Here is a 20010-nt window from a genome sequence, read left to right as displayed (position 1 = left end):
CAAACTCTGATTATTTGTTCTTGGGTATGTGGCAGGTATTTTCTTGAAACTAAAGAAAGGGATCCTGTCACTTTAAGCAAAATGACTGACAGTATTTGTTGTCAGTGATAAAATTTAAACGTTCAAGCAAAAATTAAAAATTTGGAAAACCCATATCTGCTACTATGTGCTTGACAGCCTCATAGTAGTTAAAGATTGTCTGATGAGATTGGTAATGATATTAACAAAATCTGACTTTTGGATACTGCATGAAGAAAGGTTTCAGCCTACGGAAGATCTCTGTAATTCAGTGAATCAGTATTTTCCCAAAGATCAATACATGATATTACAAAATCAACCACAGGGTAACAAGATCCTTCCAAAGTGAAAAGCAGATGAATAAATTTTAATGAATCATAATATGGAAAGTCTACTGTTGCAATGTAGATTCCACACTAGAACTAACCTAAGATACTACTGTTTGTCAGAATTTGGTGTAGTATCAAAGAATATTCACAATTTTCTAAAAAGCTATTAAAATATTTCTGCCTTTCCAACTATACACCTGTATAAAACCAGGCTTTCTGATCAAACAACATATCACAACAGAATAAATGCAGCTGCCTTCTCTTAAGCCATACATCAAGGAGATTTGCAAACATATAAAACAATGTCACTCTTCACATAATTTTGTTTTGTTAAATAGTTATTTTCCATTTTAACATGTAATGAAAAGAGGGTTTGTTCTTTTAAGTGAATTAAGAAATAATTCTTTTTTCTGTTTAATTTTTAATATCTAACAATATATGCTATTCATAGACACAACCCACATAAAAGCTCTCTGGGAGTTTTCAATAACTTTAATATAAAGGGTTCGAAGACCCCCCAAAAGTTTAAAGCTACTCTTTGGTGATTTTAGTAAAAGGAGAGGGCTACTATATAATTTGGCATTATGCTACTTTCAGAAAGTTTTGTATAATAAAGACTAACACTGCTAATGTTTTAAAATTAATTTTTAAAAAATTAGTAACTACATTCAATCCAGAGCCCATACCTGACCAACTTTTTCAACGTTAAAGTATTTTCCTTTTCGATTATAAAGATCTGGAGCCTAGAAAGAATAAATAAAGTTTAATTAAAGAAAAAAATCATCTTACATTTTAACCAAAAACTCTATTTTTTAAGAAAGCTGTTAGTAGCAGTTACTCTTTTCTTCTGTGGATGGTAAGACACAAAAACAAAGTTCAATTTATATGCTTTACATTTAATAAATAAGTACTGCCATTAATTAGTTCAGTAGTTGAAAAAGCATACATAATTGCTATAAGGTCACTTAAACTGGATTAAATTTGATTACTTCTTACCATTGTCCAGATTTATTGTAATTATTGTTGAAAAAGCACTATAGAAATGCCAATTTCCTACCTCATTGAAATGTTCAGTAAGAAATTCAGCAACAAATGTGATATCTTTCTGAGTCATCTATCAAATCCAAAAGGAACATAAAGAAAACAAATCAAGATAAAGAAAAGCTTCTTAAAAAAAATTATATAACAATAAATGTGACAAGCATGTATTAAGTATTTTAAACCCACTTTTCCAATCAGCAACTCCAACAGCTAGAGATCTCTTCATGGTCTAAGGCTATTTATTATGTTATGCCTAATGCATAAACCTATATGCAGGTCAGGAAGCAACAGTCAGAACTGAACATGGAACAACAGACTGGTTCCAAATAGGAAAAGGAGTACATCAAGGCTGTATATTGTCACCCTGCTTATTTAACTTATATGCAGAGTACATCATAAGAAATGCTGGGCTGGAAGAAGCACAAGCTGGAATTAAGATTGCTGGGAGAAATATCAATAACCTCAGATATGCAGATGACACCACCCTTATGGCACAAAGTGAAGAGGAACTAAAGAGCCTCTTGATGAAAGTGAAAGAGGAGAGTGAAAAAGTTGGCTTAAAACTCAACATTCAGAAAACTAAGATCATGGCATCTGGTCCCATCACTTCATGGCAAATAGATGGGCAAACAATGGAAACAGTGGCTGACTTTATTTTTGGGGGCTCCAAAATCACTACAGATGGTGACTGCAGCCATGAAATTAAAAGACGCTTACTCCTTGGAAGGAAAGTTATGACCAACCTAGAGACCATATTCAAAAGCAGAGACATTACTTTGCCAACAAAGGTCCGTCTAGTCAAGGCTATGGTTTTTCCTGTGGTCCTGTATGGATGTGAGAGTTGGACTGTGAAGAAAGCTGAGTGCCGAAGAATTGATGCTTTTGAACTGTGGTGTTGGAGAAGACTCTTGAGAGTCCCTTGAACTGCAAGGAGATCCAACCAGTCCATTCTGAAGGAGATCAGCCCTGGGATTTCTTTGGAAGGAATGATGCTAAAGCTGAAACTCCAGTACTTTGGCCACATCATGCGATGAGTTGACTCATTGGAAAAGACTCTGATGCTGGGAGGGATTGGGGGCAGGAGGAGAAGGGGACGACAGAGGATGAGATGGCTGGATGGCAGCACCGACTCAATGGATGTGAGTTTGAGTGAACTCTGGGAGTTGGTGATGGACAGGGAGGCCTGGTGTGCTGCGATTCATGGGGTCGCAAAGAGTCGGACAGGACTGAGTGACTGAACTCAACTGAACTGAACTGAAAACCACCTAATCTATCTGAATCACACTTTGGGGAGGGGTGAGAATGAGTGAGCTGCAGGAACCAAAAGGGAATTCTGCCCTATTCTGTAAGATATTCTGAGAAGGAGATTCCATTGCTACTTGTCACAGTAGCAATCCTTATTACAGTCAGAAAAAACTGGTACTCACCAGACATGAACATAGGTACTAATATCTAAATACTAGACTTTCAAGGAAAATAAAAATGCATTTAAGATTTTAGGAAGTTAAAATAAGCAATCCAAATACCTTATGTTATACAGACTATAAAATCTTATACAAACATGAAAATGGTAAGCTTAGCCATAATAAAAGTATACTGTGAGATAAAAAATATCAAACATGCATATTTAAAAAAAAGGGCTTACTAGGAATCTCTCTTGTGCCTACAGCCTAACATCTCTTAACAATAACTGCATAAGACTACTAAGATGACCAGCACAGCTGAGCTCAACCAGGGCAATATTAACACATATAGGAAAAATACTATTATATACTACCTTGTTCAGTTCGGGAAGTACATGGTCTTCTGTCATTCTCAACATTGCTGAAAATATAAAGTTTAAAACTATCTTTAAAGGGAAACTCCAAACATAATTTTAATTATAGACGCCTTTCAAGTCTAAATGTATTTCACTGGACTACATTTTCTATTTTCAACAGCTTCTTGTCACCAAGGAAAACTTATTTTTCTTCTAAGAACTACAGAGTGAAGAATTTGATTTATATTCTTAGGCTCAAAACGGTTGATATAGCCATCTTAAACCATTTTTCCTTTTCTCCTTCAATACAACCCATTACCACTCCAGACAAACAAACCAAACTGCTGCCTTTAGCAAAGACTGCGTGTGCAGGAATCCCTCCTGACTTAGTCATGTTTCTTTTCTTAAAATGTGCAGGCAATTCTTTCTTTCCTCCAAAAGGCTTAGAATGCCAAACAGATGTGTTTCTTCCCCTTGGGCTTTTCTGCCACATGAAGATGCTTGCACTAAGATTTATGTGTGTATACACACACTTATATATGTGTATATATGTATTTATATACCTTCTTTAATATTTGTGGTTGACCCTTTTTGTCCTTTCATGGGGCGTGTTCATCAATACTGTATTTTCTATACATAATACATCCACCTAAGTGAAGAAATATATTGCATGTGCTTTGCATAGTGTTTGAATATGCTTCTAATGTTTGGCCAGGAAAAAGCATGTTAGACATGATTCTGCAAATAGGGATTATTTTAAGAAACTGTTCTTAATTAATTCAGACTTCTAATTCATCTGAAAAAAAAACCAGCCATAATCTAGTTCCATTCATTCATTTATCCATTCAAAAATTACTTACTGAGCGTAATACAGGTACTGGGAACAAAGCAGTATAAATAAATCCCTGCCTTCATGGAGACTGCATTTTACAAAAAAGCAAACCAGGGTTAGAGCGCTAACTAGTGGCAGCATCCAGTTACAGCTAGGTCTCCAGTTCTCCAATCCAGTTTGTTTTGTTGTTGTTAGTACTAAGTCCTGTCCAACTCTTTTGCAACCCCATGGACTGTAGACCGCCAGGCTCCTCTGTCCGGGAGATTCCCCAGGCAAGAAAACCAGAATGGGTTTTCATGTCCTTCTCCAGGGGCTCTTCCCGACCCAGGGATCAATTTAGTGTGCTTTGTTCTAATGATAAGGACTGAGTGGTAATTCATTTATCTTCTAATGCAGCTTCTTATTACAGTTAGGACATGCAATAAGAATATAAACTGCCTAATTACTCCAGTAATTATAAGTAAAACCAAGCTACTATTTCTCTAATAGAAAGTCACTTCTAAGGTTTCATTTAATTTGAACATTGCAATTTATTCTAATTAACTCTGATATTAAACAGGCTGGCCTGATAAACACTCTGGCTCCCCATTCTGGCTAGTGTTGGTATGGTTTTGAGAAAAATCCAAGAATTTTAAATGTCAACATCCACTGACTGCATTCATTTTTTTATTAAAAGCAATTATATTAGGCTAACAAATATGAAAAGTCACGTTTTAAAAACATCAATTAAAAAAAGATTTGGGCATTTGTTTAAAAGGATATTAGCACAGTACAGGTAATTTACTTTCTATTTTACTCTTTAGAATTTTAAGAACTATGGAATAAATTCTATTTACAACTAAATTTTCCATGTGTTGGAAGGAAATGGATGCTAAATTATTTCAAAGACATTAAGAGAGGTCACAAAAATAGCAGTACAAATGGACTACATACATAAGATACGCACACTCTGTAGGATGAACATTAAAACATTTAATATCATGTCAGTAACCATTTGTTAATTACATACAAATGCAAAGAGATGCGGAGACACAAAGAAAGGACTGCTGCTGCTGCTGCTGCTGCTGCTAAGTCGCTTCAGTCATGTTCGACTCTTGCGAACCCATAGACAGCAGCCCACGAGACTCCCCCGTCCCTGGGACTCTCCAGGCAAGAAGGCTGGAGTGGGCTGCCATTTCCTTCTCCAATGCATGAAAGTGAAAAGTCAAAGTGAAGTCGCTCAGTCGTGTCCGACTCTGTGCACCTGCAATCTATTTAGCTAGGGCATCATTGTCCAGTAGAAGTGATAACGGCAATGTTCTAGTTCTGTGCTGGCCAACGTGGCAGCCACTAACTACAAGCAGCTCCTGAGCACTTCAAATGCGGCTAGCATGACTAAGGAATTGCATATGTAATTATAATTTCAACTAATTTAAACAGCCATAATTGACTAGTGGCTACCATAATGAACGGCACAGATCTACAGACAGAAGATCAAAGTATAAAACAGGAGTTCAACTATTCAAGGCAGAGGCTTTGTCTTATTTTCTCTCCCCCTTTCCACTCCAAATCTAACACTTAACAGTGCCTAATACAAAGTAGAGATTAAAAAATGTTATTTGAACCTTAAGAGACATTACAGAGTAAAAAAAAAGGTCAATTATCAGTAAGTGATAGAGACAATCAATGTTAGAAGTTGTATCTGTGGGGGCGGGAATGGGAGGGTATAAAGAAGAAATACAATTGGCCATGTGTTGAAAACTGCTTAAACTGAGTGAAGTGTATAAATGGGGTCATTTAAACTATTCTTTCTACATTGACAAGTATTTAAAATTTTACTAGTGTAATTGAATATTCCAAATTTATATTCCCACATTTTTTCTTCAAAAGTGTTAAAAATACAAGAATGCTTCATTCAATTAACTTACCCACATACAGCCACCGAAAAAATGCTTTGAAGTTTTTCATACTGCTATCTATAACTCTAAAAGATAAAAGTAAATCAGAAATGAAATTATTACATGAGGTTCATATATCATTGTTCAATTACTATGGAATATAATAATCCTTACTGTTCTAGTATAGCCTATCTGGATGACATTTAAAGCTTTAGAACAGATTTAACAAATCAAACACATAGCTAAAAATAAAATCTCAAAAGAGCAAATCCTGATTCTTTTCAAAAATAAACCAAATAACTCAGATTCTAACTGGTCATAACAGCCTTACCACAAACTGTAATAGTCTCTCCAAGCATTCAGTAAAGTATGAAATCCTTTTCTAACTTTGGAACCAAAAGAAATTAAAAAAAAAAAAACAAAAACAGTTTTCAGCACTATTCTCAGTTTTTTAAAAAAAATCACTGATCAGTAAGAAGAAAAAATATCAACCATAACAGAAAATCATTATTATAAATGTATACTATGTCACTACCATTACCTCTGATATCAATAAGACATTACTTATGGAAGTTGATATTTTTATCCTTACAGTAACATATCTCAAAAATCGAATTTCCTTGGGCTTTACATAAATGTGCCCTGAAGATTAAGTGTTATAAGTGGAAGTCATCTACACTTTTTCTGTTTCTGAATATAGAAATGGATATCATTTTTTTAAAAGCTCTTTAAGCTCACATCTGTAAGATAATTACTCTAAGCAAATAATATGTGCCCTTTTTACCCCTAAATCTCAAAGTCCCTTCTAAGCATTAAGTCTCATAATACTACTGGAGAAGTAGGTCAGTATCATTAACCTTTCTGTACACAGTACAACACCTGACGTAAAAAACTGTGACATCTCTTGCATTACCAAGCACCACGATCAAAATTCTCCTGCAGCAAAAATGGGGGAAAAAAAAGATTCCTGTCTTTCTCAGTTCACCCCAACCCCAGGCAATCACTGATCTGTTATAGGCTAATGTTAAAATTCTCACTGTCTCAGTTTCTCCATTATAATCTAAAATAATGCTATATTTCACTTATCTCCAAGGAGCAAGAAGTTCAATCAACGACCTTTCATTCATATTAAAACATGATCAGAGAAAACTTAGTATTTTATGTTTACTCTCTGCAAATATGCAGAACCAAAAAATTATTCAACATTCAGGAAAAGAAATGTCATTTCCCTCCTGCTCCGTTCTGTGAGCACACACATCTATATTCTAAAATCCATTAAAACGACAGTGGGGAGGGGTGTACATGTTATAAACTCACATACAAAAAGATGATAGAAAAAAAAGCTTTTTTAAGTTTCAGAAATCTCAAAAGCAGACAGAAGACTGGGGACTGGTGAAGGTCACCAGCAGGGGCCACATGTGAGGCACTTCAGAGAGGGAGCAGCACAGAGTCATCCAGCCAGCAGAACCCCGGGGACACTCAGTCCTTAGAAACATCAAGTTCAACAGAAGACATGCGATGACGTCTGGGGCTGGGCAAAGGAGGACAAACCGAAACAGAGGGCACAGCACGGGCCTGCATGCGCTGGCACTCGTGCTGGCTTTGGTCCACCCTGCACCCAGTAACTCCAAGCAACTTTAAACTGCCTCAGGAATAAATATGAGTAAACAATCGGGCATCAAGTTTTTGAAGAAAGCTTGCAACAAGAGACCAAAACAAACAGCAAAGTGACATATAAACAGGAGATAATTCAGGAAGCAGCAAAGACTTAAAAAATCTAATTAATGTCCTCAGAGAGCCATGAAATGTCATATCTACAGAGCAAGAGCGCTGCTTTGAAAAATGAGTAAACAAATAAGAAAACACTTAGTAATTAAAAGACAGGACTGCCATAATAAAACATGCAGCAGCATGGCTCGGGCCAATGACCTCACTCTCCATTCTACCTGGGCTCTTATTCCAAAGTTCACACCCTAGACCCTCTTTACCAACCTGAGCCTTCTAAATCTCAATTTCAAGCATCCTACTCAACCACAGCCACCAGCTTTCTTTCCAGTGACTTCTTGCCAGCATCCCAACAGTCGTACCACCAAGACTTACCCTACTAGTTTTCCCGTCTTTCACTGTCTCTTACCCACTTATTTCTACTTTCAAAATATATTCAAGTTCTGACCATTTCAGATTCTGACCACCATTTCTCTCTTGGCTTCTGTCCTCGCCCTCATATAATCTATTCTCAACACTAAGTAAATAAAAAGAGGGATCAAAAAGATCCTAGGTCATATCCTGTTCCCCGACTGCCTGTAAGAGCTTATTATGTTATTCTTTATCATGTCCAGCATAAAAGCCAAAGTCCTTACAGCGGCCTACAGGCTCTACACAACTTGGCCCATCCTCCATGACCTCTTTCAACTCATCCTATCGCTCACACTCTTGTTAAGTTCACTTAGTGGCTCCTGGAGGTTCCCCTCAAGTATGCCAGGCATGCTCCAAACTCCAGGCCTTTATACCTGCTGTCCCCTTTGCCCCAAGTATCAGCAAGCCTCACTCCTTCCACCCTCAAGGTCCCCCCGACCAAAAAACTGCACCTCTAACCCCAGCACACCCTAGATCCTCCTTCCCTACAAGGGTTTTCCCACCACTACAAACCACTATCTGACCTGCTATAGATTTTAATTATCCATTTCTTTATTATCCGTCTCATCACATTAGAATACAGTACCTATGAAGGTAAGATTTTTATCAGTTTTGTTCACTACTATACTCTCATCTAGAATAGTGTTTAAAACATAGTTAAAAACGCACAATAAATGTATATGATGAATGATAGGGCTGGATAATCAAGTCAAGAAAACTTCATAAGAAACAGTAAAGACAAAGCTATTTAAAAAATGTGAGTAAAAATAAAAGACATAGAGGGTCAATCCACGACGTCTAATATGACCAACTAGATTTCTAGAACAAAAATCTAGTTTTAGAAAGTGGGGGAGAAGAGGAAATTATCAAAATAGTAATACAACAGAATTCAGCTTAAAAATAGTGTTTTTTTTTATTATCAGTACAATATATAGAAAGGCCCACATTTAAAATACTACTGTGAAATTTCAATGTATCAAGGATGAAGAATAAAGTTTTCAAGATAAGAAAAAAAAAAACAGCATACAAAGGAATGAGAATTAGAAGCACCAGACCTGCCATCAGCAACAAACAGGTCAGAACACAACAGAGCAATGTTTTCAAAGCTCTCGGAGAACATAAATCTCCCTTCATAATCCATACCCAGTCAAAACCGTCAATTAAGTGTGGCAGGAGGAGAAAAGACACAAAAGGACACAGAAAGCTTACCCTTACACATCTGTTTTCTAAGTTATTGGAGGACATTTTCCACAAAGTGATTAAATGAACCAAGAAACAGAGGAGATCCTGAAAGTAAGGATCTAACCCATGAAAGCAATGAAGAAAACGCCTGGGTGGTAGCTGGCACAAGAGCCGGAACCAATGGACAGATTGGTGCGGGGTGGTGGTGCTGCGGGTGTTGTGAGGTGGGAGGCTAACAGAGGAGGCACCAGGGACAGAGGGGAATTCCAGGGATGTGATGCTACCCTTGAGACAGGGAGAAAACCTAAAAATGTGGTAAAGAGAGACAGTGCAAGGAAAAAAGAAAGCAAAGAGAGTCTAGGAAAAACAAACAGAAACAAAGGAACAATTTCAAAAAACTGATAAAGAAATGCAGTACAGTCATACAATTTAGAAATATGGAAGTAACCTAGAGAACTAAAACCAGAAACAGTTATAAGAGTTTAAAGGATTCCCTCTGAAGAGAGGACCTGAGGTGAGGATGGGTGAGATAGGAAAATACCATGCGAATTTTTACAATCACTGTGCTATTGGTTTGTTTTAATCCTATAAACATGCAATTTTCATAAGAACTTAAAATCTCATTTTAAGAAAATCACAACAATTTGCTAGGTTCTCAATTACAAAAAGTGAAATATTCTCAAGTCAATGATTTCAATATTCAAGTATCCCCAATACTTACTGAAGAAGTTCATTTGCCTTGAGAATGAAAGAACCTACTGCAGTAATAGCATCTGAAAAGAAGTAAATAAATAATATCATTTGTCCAATAAGTAAAGTGAGTTTAAAGCATTCTATTGAGAAATAAAATTACCACCTTCAATTCCTGCAGCGTCTAGTCCAAGAGGTTCATATTTTTGCTTCCATGAAGCCATTCCTTTCAGTTCACTCAAATGGTATAATAAAGACTCTGAGCCACTATCAAAAACAGAGCAGAAATAAATTAGTATCATCACCATCATCATGGTGGCAGGCACCTACCATCTTGCTTGAATATTTCTAAGTTTTCAGAAATAAAAACTGAAAGTAACTTTAATTTTCTTTCTGTGAGAGACTATTAGCTCTCAAAATTATTTCAAAAAACTGTAGCAGAATCGTTTGGTTGTCATGACTAGTGAGATGAATTGGCCACATGATTAAACTTTATAAGATCAAATTATGTCCCACAGTTGGTCCTGGCACTGTTAAGATAGTCATATGGTCATCTTGTTCACCGAACAGCTATGTATTTAACACTGAGCAAATATTTATTAAGCCCCAACTTCAGGTCAGGCACTATGGGGACTTCATGGTAAACAAAACGAAAGGGTCCTTATAACACTGATAGTCTAATGGGGGAGAGAGTCATAACCACATAATCAGACAGTTTCATAATTTCATAATCAGACCATTTCAACTACATAAATGCCTTAGAGGAAAACACACCAGGTATAGGTGAAAGAGAAGAACCTGAACTAGTCTGGGAATTAGAGAAGGATTCCCTGAACATCTGAGCTGAGAGCTGGAAAATATAAGTGAAGAACAGAGCGGGAGTGTTCCAAAAAGCACAAGAGACGTACAAAAGCCCCAGGTAGGAGACAAAAATGCCAAGTTTGAGAAGGCCACCAAGGACATGGGTGCTAAGAAATGGGAAGGCACTGGAAGTTTTAATAAGAGTAACATGATCAGATCCACTGTGGAGAACACATCTGAGGGACACAGTGTGGACTGGAGAGCAGGCCGACAGCCCTACAGACAGCCCTACCCCTCAGCTCAAAGAGGGGTAGGGCCAGGGGTCTCAGCAAAAGAAATCTATCAAAATCTAAGTCAAACACTGAACATCAACCTGCAAGCCGCCTCACTGAGGTGGCGGTGTTTAGAAATGGCATGAGACTTGAGGATCTAGAACAGTCTTGGCTCTGACACGTAATAACTTTGGGGCAGCCATATGCCCTTTCTGAACTTCAGTTTCTTCTTATGAAAATGAGGATAATCACAACCAACACCTTGCCAAGGACTTAAATGCAAAAATATATAACATGCTTTTACATAACATATAAAATGATATACAAACAAACTTAATTTAACTGCTCAAAAAAGGGTATATGCCCTATTCAAGACATAACTCATGGTTGTCTGGGGGAGAAAAAAGCCCAGATAGGGCCTAGGGTGGTGGAAAGATGTTGGAAAGTTATTTCACAGAGCAGTCACTATTATCAATTCTTTAAATCTTGGGCACTCTAAGATTCCCCTCAAATGCTAAGGCAAAAATTTCATCTAGAAGACACTCAAACAGAGAATGCCAGATGATGAAAAGAAGGCTAAGAAAGAAACCAACGCTAAGTACGTGCGGATGCAACACCAAAAGATTCTACGTCATCTTCATACCTCTGTAAGTGACTTATAACCAGTTTTTGTATACTGGAATATGACGACTCTATAGACTGGCCAAGCTTCTTTAAGCCCTGATTAAGAGAAAAAAATATAACATTTAGCATACAAGATACTATATGCCATTCTAAAAAAATTAAGACTATGTTCATAGCCAGTAAAATACAAAGATAACCACACCTTTACTGTTAACTGGTTCATTAAGAGGGTCTGAAGTTCAGCACTAGAATGAAAAAGAAAGTATTTTTAGTCTTCTCTATTTAAAATCTGAATGCATCACTTAAAACATTTAATTTCAAAGTACAAATTTAAACAAAGATTTTAAACAAATAAAAAGAAATAACCCAACAAAAATTAAGACTTTGTTGTACTCAGAGAAACAGACAAAAACAGGAAATATTAAAGTCCACAAAAGACTGAAATAGACACGAGAAATGTGCTATACACTAAAATGGTAATTCACGTCAGTAAGGAGAAGATGTACTACTCATTAAGTTATACTGGGCAATTATCTAGACACTTAGAAAAAAATAAGTTGTTATGTCTTTCACAACATACAACCAAATAAATCATATCTGGAACATGTAAATGGAATAAAATCATAAACCACCAAAAAAATCTCTGGATGAAAATAAAGATCTTTGACTGCTTAATATGGGAAAGATCTTTTTAAGAATAATGCTAAAGTAAATACAATAAAGGAAAAGAGTGATTTAGCTACATAAAAATTTTTAATTTATACATTTAAAAAGTACAGATATATGTACACATGGTACATACATGTAAAATGATTACATTTACATAGAAAATAAATACGTGAATAAAAAAGCCTAGAAAGATACATACTATTCTTTGCTTTTTGTGCATCAGAATTTTCTATTTTTTTTTACAATGAACTGCTTTTGAAATAAATTACTTTAAAAAGAGAAGGTAAAGCAAGAGTATCTAATGTAAGTTTATTACCTTGCTTTCCCCCACAACAACAAGTCCATGAATTCATCTTGCACTGATGTGGTTGTGTTCTTTTCCTAGAGAAAGATGGATAAACTCATGATAAGTGTTTTAAAATAAGCATTATTTATTCAAAATCACAGGAACATGACTCCCTTTCTTACCTTTAACCTTCTCTCAAATCCATATTTAAACTGATTATCTGAATAGCAGTTATGAGGAAACAGCCAGTCAGCTCTTCCAACAACTGTCCTTAATCGCCACATCCTATTAGCTCCACTTCACAATCCTGTCCCCACCTAAGTTTTTCCAATGGGAAGGACTGGCATTATCTCTCTCTGAGACAAGAGTCTGAGGTTAGATAAGCCATCTCAAAGAAATCATGATCTGAGCCTTGAACAAATCAGACCGATTTTTCTCATGTCCCTCATGAACTGAGTAAGGACATCATACACTCTAAACACCTTCCATGGGAAACTCCAGTTACATCACCTGCACAAACTTGGTAAGACGAGAATCCATCTGCATCAGTATTTCTTCCCAGGCTTCACACATACACGTCAGTGACAAATTTATATACTATTAGCAAAAAGAAAAAGTATTAAAGTAGCAAAAAATATTTAAGTCAATATGCTAACTAAATAATACATGCTTCTTACTGCCAATTGTCTCAAAGAAATCCAGGATTTACTGTAAACCACTTTTAACTCAGTTAAGCCTGAGAAAGAAGAGACCATGGCTCACACTTGATAATCATTTAACTATCAAACATTCTCAAATTAAGTTTTTATTTAACTACCAAACATTCTCAAATTAAGTTTTTATCTGGTAAAATAGATATTTTTCAACTTTTTACATATACGATGTGTTTTATGTACATTAACTGTTAAAATGCTGATTCATCAGCTATTCAATCTTCAAACAGTATCCTTTTAAAAAGATACTGATCTCCAGAAATCTTTGACGCGAAGTACACTAGTGACTGTGGCAGACTGAAGAAAGAAGGTCACAGCGCTTTGTAGCTCCTCTATCCGGGTGTATAGTCAGTTTCTCTAGTCTGTCGATTTGGGCTGGCCGTGTGTCTCAGTGTGACAAGTAGCACGAATGTCACTGAGTCCAAGGCTCCAGAAGGCTTTGCAAGCTTCCACTTACACTCCTGACACTCCCGCTGTCGACACCACTTACCCAACAAGCCTGATCTCGCCTGTTGGGAAATGGGGAGTGTGGAGTTCAGATAAAGCCATCATGGCTAAGAGATACTTGGACCAGCCAGCTGACCACTGCTGTACGACCAAGACCAGCCTGAATAGCTGAACCTAGCCCAGAACAACAGAACCTTCAGCTGGGCCTGGCCCAAACAGTCAACTAACTAAAACACTAATCACCTGCTAATTGGGGGTATTTATTATATTCAAAAGCTGTTAGAATGACTATTTTCCATAATATTTGATTTGCAAAGAAACTTTTAAAATTACAAAGTATCTTATTTATGAGAATGTTTAAAAAGATTTAAACTACTTTTTTCTTTTCTTTTGGAGATATAGAGATGGGTTGGAATAGATTTTCAATTAAATTTCTTTTTCTTGTTTCAGTGGACATTATAAGCTTATCTATCAGACTAGACCCCTCTGCCATGTATAGTTGGCTTTAAAAAGTAAGATTTTCAAGTTTTTTATTTATACAACATTAGAAACTTATAGTAAACAGTCACATAAAACAAGCTATAAATAAATACCTGTAAAAGAGCTGAAATGTGAGTAAACTTTCTGGCCATTCGAGTTACTTCAGGTAAGAAAGAGTACAATAGATTGGTTTCAAGCTGTCAAATCAAAATACTAAAGTGAGTCACAAACAGATATATTTACTACTTTTAAGGAAGAGTCAAGGTATAACTATGTATCAGAAAGACTACCTCAGAATTTTGCTCCTTTTCAGTATAACAAATTAAAAAATAACAGAATATAATTTTAGGATTCTCTCATCTGCAGCGTCTAACTATGTACAGATTACCCCCTCTAAGTTAGCAGTACTCTCTACTTAGAATAAATGTAATAATCTAATTTATACCACTATTATGAGAGACTTTTAAAATGATCACAAGTATCTAAAAAATTTTTAAGGAATTATAGCTACTAATAAATACAAGTTATCTATTACAGAGGTACATGAATGATCACAATAGAGTTGTTATTAAAATCATCTCTTACAATTTCCACATAAAGAGTGAATTGTTTTACTATAGCACCAAACACAATTCAGGAAATCGTATTTTCACAGACCCTTAAGATGAAGAGCAACCATGAACAACTCTTCCAGCAAACAGCAGGAAGTCAAGAGCTCTCTGCTGTTGTGAACACAATGAAACTCTAAGGCCTCATTTGCGTCACATCCTGCATCTTTTCGTCCTACTTTTGTTTAAGAGTTCACACATACTTAGATTAAGTGGCTCGGTTATTTGAGATGAAATTTTCGGGAAGATTTTCTTGAAGGCAAAGCTACCATCTAAATACTCTGTAGGAGCCCAGTTTCCACAGTCTATGACACAAACAGCACACAATGAAAAGGTTTTCCCTGGCTTTCAGTAGGCATCTCACACAAGAGGCGATGTGTTAGTTAAGAGCCCCGGCTCTGGAGCCAGACTGCCCAGTATCACCTTCAAGTCCTTACCAAGCAAGTTACAGTTCCTCTGCGTGCCATTTACTCAACTACAAAATGGGGATAATAACAGTACCTATCTATTAGGTTACTGTGAGGATTCACATAAAATTATACTGAATTACTCAGTACTGGGCACACATTAAATAATTAATAAATATTAGCTTTTATTATTATTATGGTCAAAATCCCAAGAAAACACTTGTTACAAACATGAACTGGTACAGCAACAAGTTAATATTGGTCATTAACAGACCATCGAAACACTGTTTTGATGAAAATTATGCTTAGCAATTGGAATAATAAGGTATTCACCAGTAACACTCTAAGATTTAGAAGCTCCAAGTCAATTTTTTGTTTTAATGACCATTAGAATCCAGTGATATGGATAATAAAAATCAAACCTTTAAAAATATATATTTACTCTCTGCTGGTTCAAATACTCACCTGAAAATACGAAACTTCTGAAGCACCACTGGCAGAAACTTCTGTGACCACTGACAATGATTTCAAATCACTTGACAGACATAACGCAAGACAAGTACCAACAATCTGTAAAACAGTCAAATCCCCATTATATTTAGTGTTACTGCTACACTGCATCTGCTTACAATACAGGAAGCAAAAATTCAGAGCTCTAAAAAGCAGTTAACTCCTGCCACGTATGTGGCAGATAAAGGCATGTGTCCACTTAGTTGCAAGGACACGGACACAGACCCTAACAATGCACCCAAGTGCTGGAGAACTAATACAGCCCACAGAGCCTGCAACATTTTCCATCCTTTTAGGGAACTGTAAGAATAAGAAAAAGGTATGGAGAAGACCAAGACTGAGCCTAAGATTGCTTCTAATGACTTTCATCACATTCCAATCACAAATGGTAGCTCTTAAACGCAAGGCTAGAAAAACATTAAATCATAATCAAGTATACCATAGCAATCTTTTAGTTAAGAAAAAATTTTTTGACTAATTCTACTAAGAACCTCTGATCTTCACAGACATCATATCACTATTTTATCTTAGTAAGAAAATTATCCTCTTAACATTTAAGGACAAGTAAATCCAAGAAATGAAACTGAGAAAAAAGTAATGTTTTATTCTTTTCCATAAATCAGTCAGTTGTTACATTCTAAGACAAAAATAAAGAATCTTAAAGAAAAACTTACCCCAGTGACTCGAGCAATTTTGAACATTCCATAAGCATAAAGCTCAATAAAACCAGAGCTTCCTCCAAGGACAAGAATATTAAGCCTGATTAAAAATAATGCAACAAGCTGAGGACAACAGAGAGGACCAAGTTCTTACACCAAGATACAAGTTGTTGCTGCCCTCATATAATCTGCACACTCAAGCTGCCTAGCAGGGAGACTGAACCTCTAAATAAATTCACCAAGTTTCAATTACATTGGGTTTGTTCTTTTTTTCCCCTCTAAAGAACAACATAAATTTCATTCGGCCTAAAAAACCTCAGTTTACAGTAAAATAAGAATATATTATTTTAACAATTGTATTTATATACCCTCAATAATAAAATCATCTCTTTTCCAGTTAATATAAAGCGCCATCAGTTTTATCATGGCCCTGATGCTAAACATATTAAGTGGGCTTAAAGAACCTGAAGATTTCAATTTAAATTTCAGAAACTTAAGCACTTCTATCCTCCTTTACTTTTTAAAAATCAAAGTATACCATAATATTAAACTTGACACAAATGTCATACAATAAAAATGAGTGAATAATAGATATTGTCTGTTTATTGTTCAGAGGTATTTGTCAGCAATGAAATAAAATGACAAAGAAAATATCTTTGGAACTCTGGTATAAAACTGCCTAAAGTATCAAATTTAAGAAAATAAAACTTGTTATTTAAGATGTCTGCAAGATTTACCTGACATCTCCCAAAAGCTTAATAATTTCATCAGAATTTTCTTCACTAAAATATAAAAATAAATTGGGTTATCTTTCAACTATATGCTTCAAATAATAAAAGATTTATCTTACTTGAAAACAAAAAAGGCATACTTTACCTAAATATTTTTGAGGTATTGCTATAACTAAAAAAAACAAACAGATTAGGGTAAAAAACTCTCAATAGAAATGCATTTTTTTAAAACACATGAGAAAATTGTCAATATTAAAAGTAAAAGAAAGAAACCTGTAAGATTAATTCTAATGAGTTAAACTCTGATACTTACTTTTTTGGCAATGTAGGAAGTTTAGGTAAGAGAAGATTTGATTCATCCTCAGAATTATAAAAGGATGTTAGAACACTACAAAGGGGAAAATAAGACAAAAATAAGTTTTATAAAAACAAAGATTCTACTTCTCTTTCCATTAAAAAATATTAATTTTTAAAGGCCCAATTTTACATATGACACATTACCAAATAAAATAGTGACTTTTACAGTGGTAAAACTGTGTATGGCATTTAACAATCACACACAAGAAATAGAAAAGTTGGAAATTCTTCATTTATCTTGAACTTTATTTCTGAAAGAAAAAAAATCAGCCTACCCACTTTATGTTAAGAGGAACATAAACAATTTTCTCAGCATATGAAATGCATCCATATGTATTCAGTATCAGTACCAGATATGGACTGAGAATTTATGATTCCTTATCTTTCCTCTAAAAACCAACACTGAACATAGGAGTACCAAGAGTACTTTTAAAGAACACTGCAGTTATTACATGATGTAATGATGGGTTCTATGACTTACACACATTTGGAGACGTAACAATCCAGTTGGTGTATATAAGATGACACCAAGTATTTTGAAACAGTTTTATTTATCCTCCCATTTTTTTCAATCCTACCTCCAAATACAGACGGAAATGAATAAGGTGAAAAGTGGTGTCCTGAAAGACCCTGGAATCTCCATATAACATTTCTGAACTCTTAACAGAAAGTGTGTTAGGAATACACTTAGCAGGTAACTGGACTGGGACAGAAATTACATGGTATACTCTGTTCCTCTATAAATTCACATGACCACTTGCAACCTTTATTATTTGATGATGGATTGATCCTTGTTTTATCTACAGTGAATTTTAAACCCCAGGCTAGACCTTATTATCTAATATTTTTACAAGCCCCTCCTGAGGAAATTTGTGAATTAATAATCAGGATTTACAAATTCATTTGATATTAACTTAAAACCTAATTAGAACAGAAAAGCTAACAAGAAGAAAATGATCTTATTTCCTCAAAAAAAAACCAAAACAACTTTCATGTTCAGTACTCACTAAGCCTACTGACCCTTTAGGCTATCTTTACTGCAAACGTGGCAGAGTACTTGATTTCAGACTAAGGCAAAACTATTTGCACAAAATAAGGAACCTATAGGGACCACAAAAACAAAAAGAACTCATTCAGCATCAAAACAAAATGCTCAATTCAGCACTTTTCATCGTCGAAGAACATGTACTCAGACACAGAAACACAAAGTTCCAGGATGAAATATATGGTGAACAGAAAAACAGAACCTTAATTCGCTAATCAGCAATATTAACTAATATTACTTGAAACTATAAGTCATTGATATAAACTTTTAAAAATAACCAAGAAGAAAAATCTTGGCCGTTCAGGCATTGCTGCTCCAATAATAAAACAGATTTTTTTCCAGAAGAGAAAGAAATCTAGCAAACATTAAAAAAATTCATCTTGATAAGCTTAAGACAAAAGGTTAAAAGCAAATACACATACTCAATACTCAGATACACCTAAGTTTCCACTTTTTCATTTAAAAAATGAAAATTTCATGAACATCCTACTGGGACCACTGGGGTTTTTCTTTATCACTCTACCTGCTCTCAACAGTCACTTCCATCCAATGCATACAAGAAACTGGGGCCTCCACAGGAAAAGAGTGCAAGCTTTCAGGTTTTTCTACATCACACAACACAATTTTCTTGGTATCAGCAAGAGCAAAGGCCAAAACTAAAACAAGAAGAAATAATCAGAATAAGTCAGTGTAATTTTAAGAGAAAAATGGGTATTTCATTTCTTGCCCAATTTTACTATTTTAAATATATCATAATCATAGAAATGATTTAACCCTTAAATCCTTCCTTTAAATAAGTAAAAAACTGAAAGGTATCTTTGCATACAGTTACGCTGGTATCGACACTTACTTTCAAATGCTCAGACTTTTGTGAGCAACCTACTCCTGTCTTGTGTACTGTTCTGAACATCTTACATTTCAGAGCCTCTAGACTGGAACCTTGATGCCAAGCAGAAAACACAGACAGACATCAACATATAAACAATAATATTGTATCACCAAGACATACCAGTCCCCACCTGAAAGTTACAAAGTGATTCCGTCTGCTTGGTTCCTGGGAAGGTTTTTTATTCCTCTTTTTAATTTTTAACCCTTATTGAACAGGGATATCAAATACTGATGGGTCTTCTTCCTTTCACTGTGGCTGAATCATCTAGTATCGTTTCTCTACAGAAGTCTTTAATGTCTTCCTAACATATAAAATTGAAGAACGTCTAGACAGAAGGCTGTGTGTTTCACTGTATACCAATACACACAACTCTGTGAGATGAGAGGCAATCCAAGTCTCCTCTTCTTTAAAACAATTTAAAGCAATCTTGAAATAATCATTACCAAGCTAAGCCCTATTTTACTGTCCAAAAACAGAAGACATTTTTTAATGATAAAAATATCACTTACTTAAATACATTTTCACACACACTGACTTTCATGATTTTTGAGATCCTGATGTTTTTGGATGAAGAGAGCAAGATCTCAAAATACTACTTAAACAAGTTCTCTAATTTTGCACATACTTATTTTTTTTTTTCCAGTAGAA

At 35.3% G+C, this 20010-nt stretch overlaps 1 protein-coding gene across 1 annotated transcript in view; it reads right to left on the bottom strand.

Annotated features, from left to right (window-relative positions):
* The window catches only part of ANAPC4 (anaphase promoting complex subunit 4), a 33149-nt gene that overhangs the window by 9334 nt on the left and 3805 nt on the right, over positions 1–20010 (bottom strand). Inside the window, exons 3-19 of the mRNA XM_019962542.2 lie at positions 18997–19129; positions 17385–17459; positions 17217–17243; positions 17078–17122; positions 16356–16440; positions 15637–15741; positions 14270–14353; positions 13027–13113; positions 12547–12611; positions 11764–11806; positions 11581–11657; positions 10031–10131; positions 9896–9947; positions 5887–5942; positions 3166–3212; positions 1405–1461; positions 1034–1090 (exon numbers count right to left, since the gene is read on the bottom strand). Coding sequence (XP_019818101.2) covers positions 1034–1090; positions 1405–1461; positions 3166–3212; positions 5887–5942; positions 9896–9947; positions 10031–10131; positions 11581–11657; positions 11764–11806; positions 12547–12611; positions 13027–13113; positions 14270–14353; positions 15637–15741; positions 16356–16440; positions 17078–17122; positions 17217–17243; positions 17385–17459; positions 18997–19129 — 1196 coding nt within the window. The remainder of the gene's footprint in view (positions 1–1033; positions 1091–1404; positions 1462–3165; positions 3213–5886; positions 5943–9895; positions 9948–10030; positions 10132–11580; positions 11658–11763; positions 11807–12546; positions 12612–13026; positions 13114–14269; positions 14354–15636; positions 15742–16355; positions 16441–17077; positions 17123–17216; positions 17244–17384; positions 17460–18996; positions 19130–20010) is intronic.

This window comes from Bos indicus, chromosome 6 (assembly GCF_029378745.1).
Source record: "Bos indicus isolate NIAB-ARS_2022 breed Sahiwal x Tharparkar chromosome 6, NIAB-ARS_B.indTharparkar_mat_pri_1.0, whole genome shotgun sequence".
NCBI lineage: Eukaryota > Metazoa > Chordata > Mammalia > Artiodactyla > Bovidae > Bos > Bos indicus.
The sequence above is the reverse complement of the archived record's forward strand: the minus strand, read 5'-3'. Positions and strand labels throughout refer to the sequence as shown.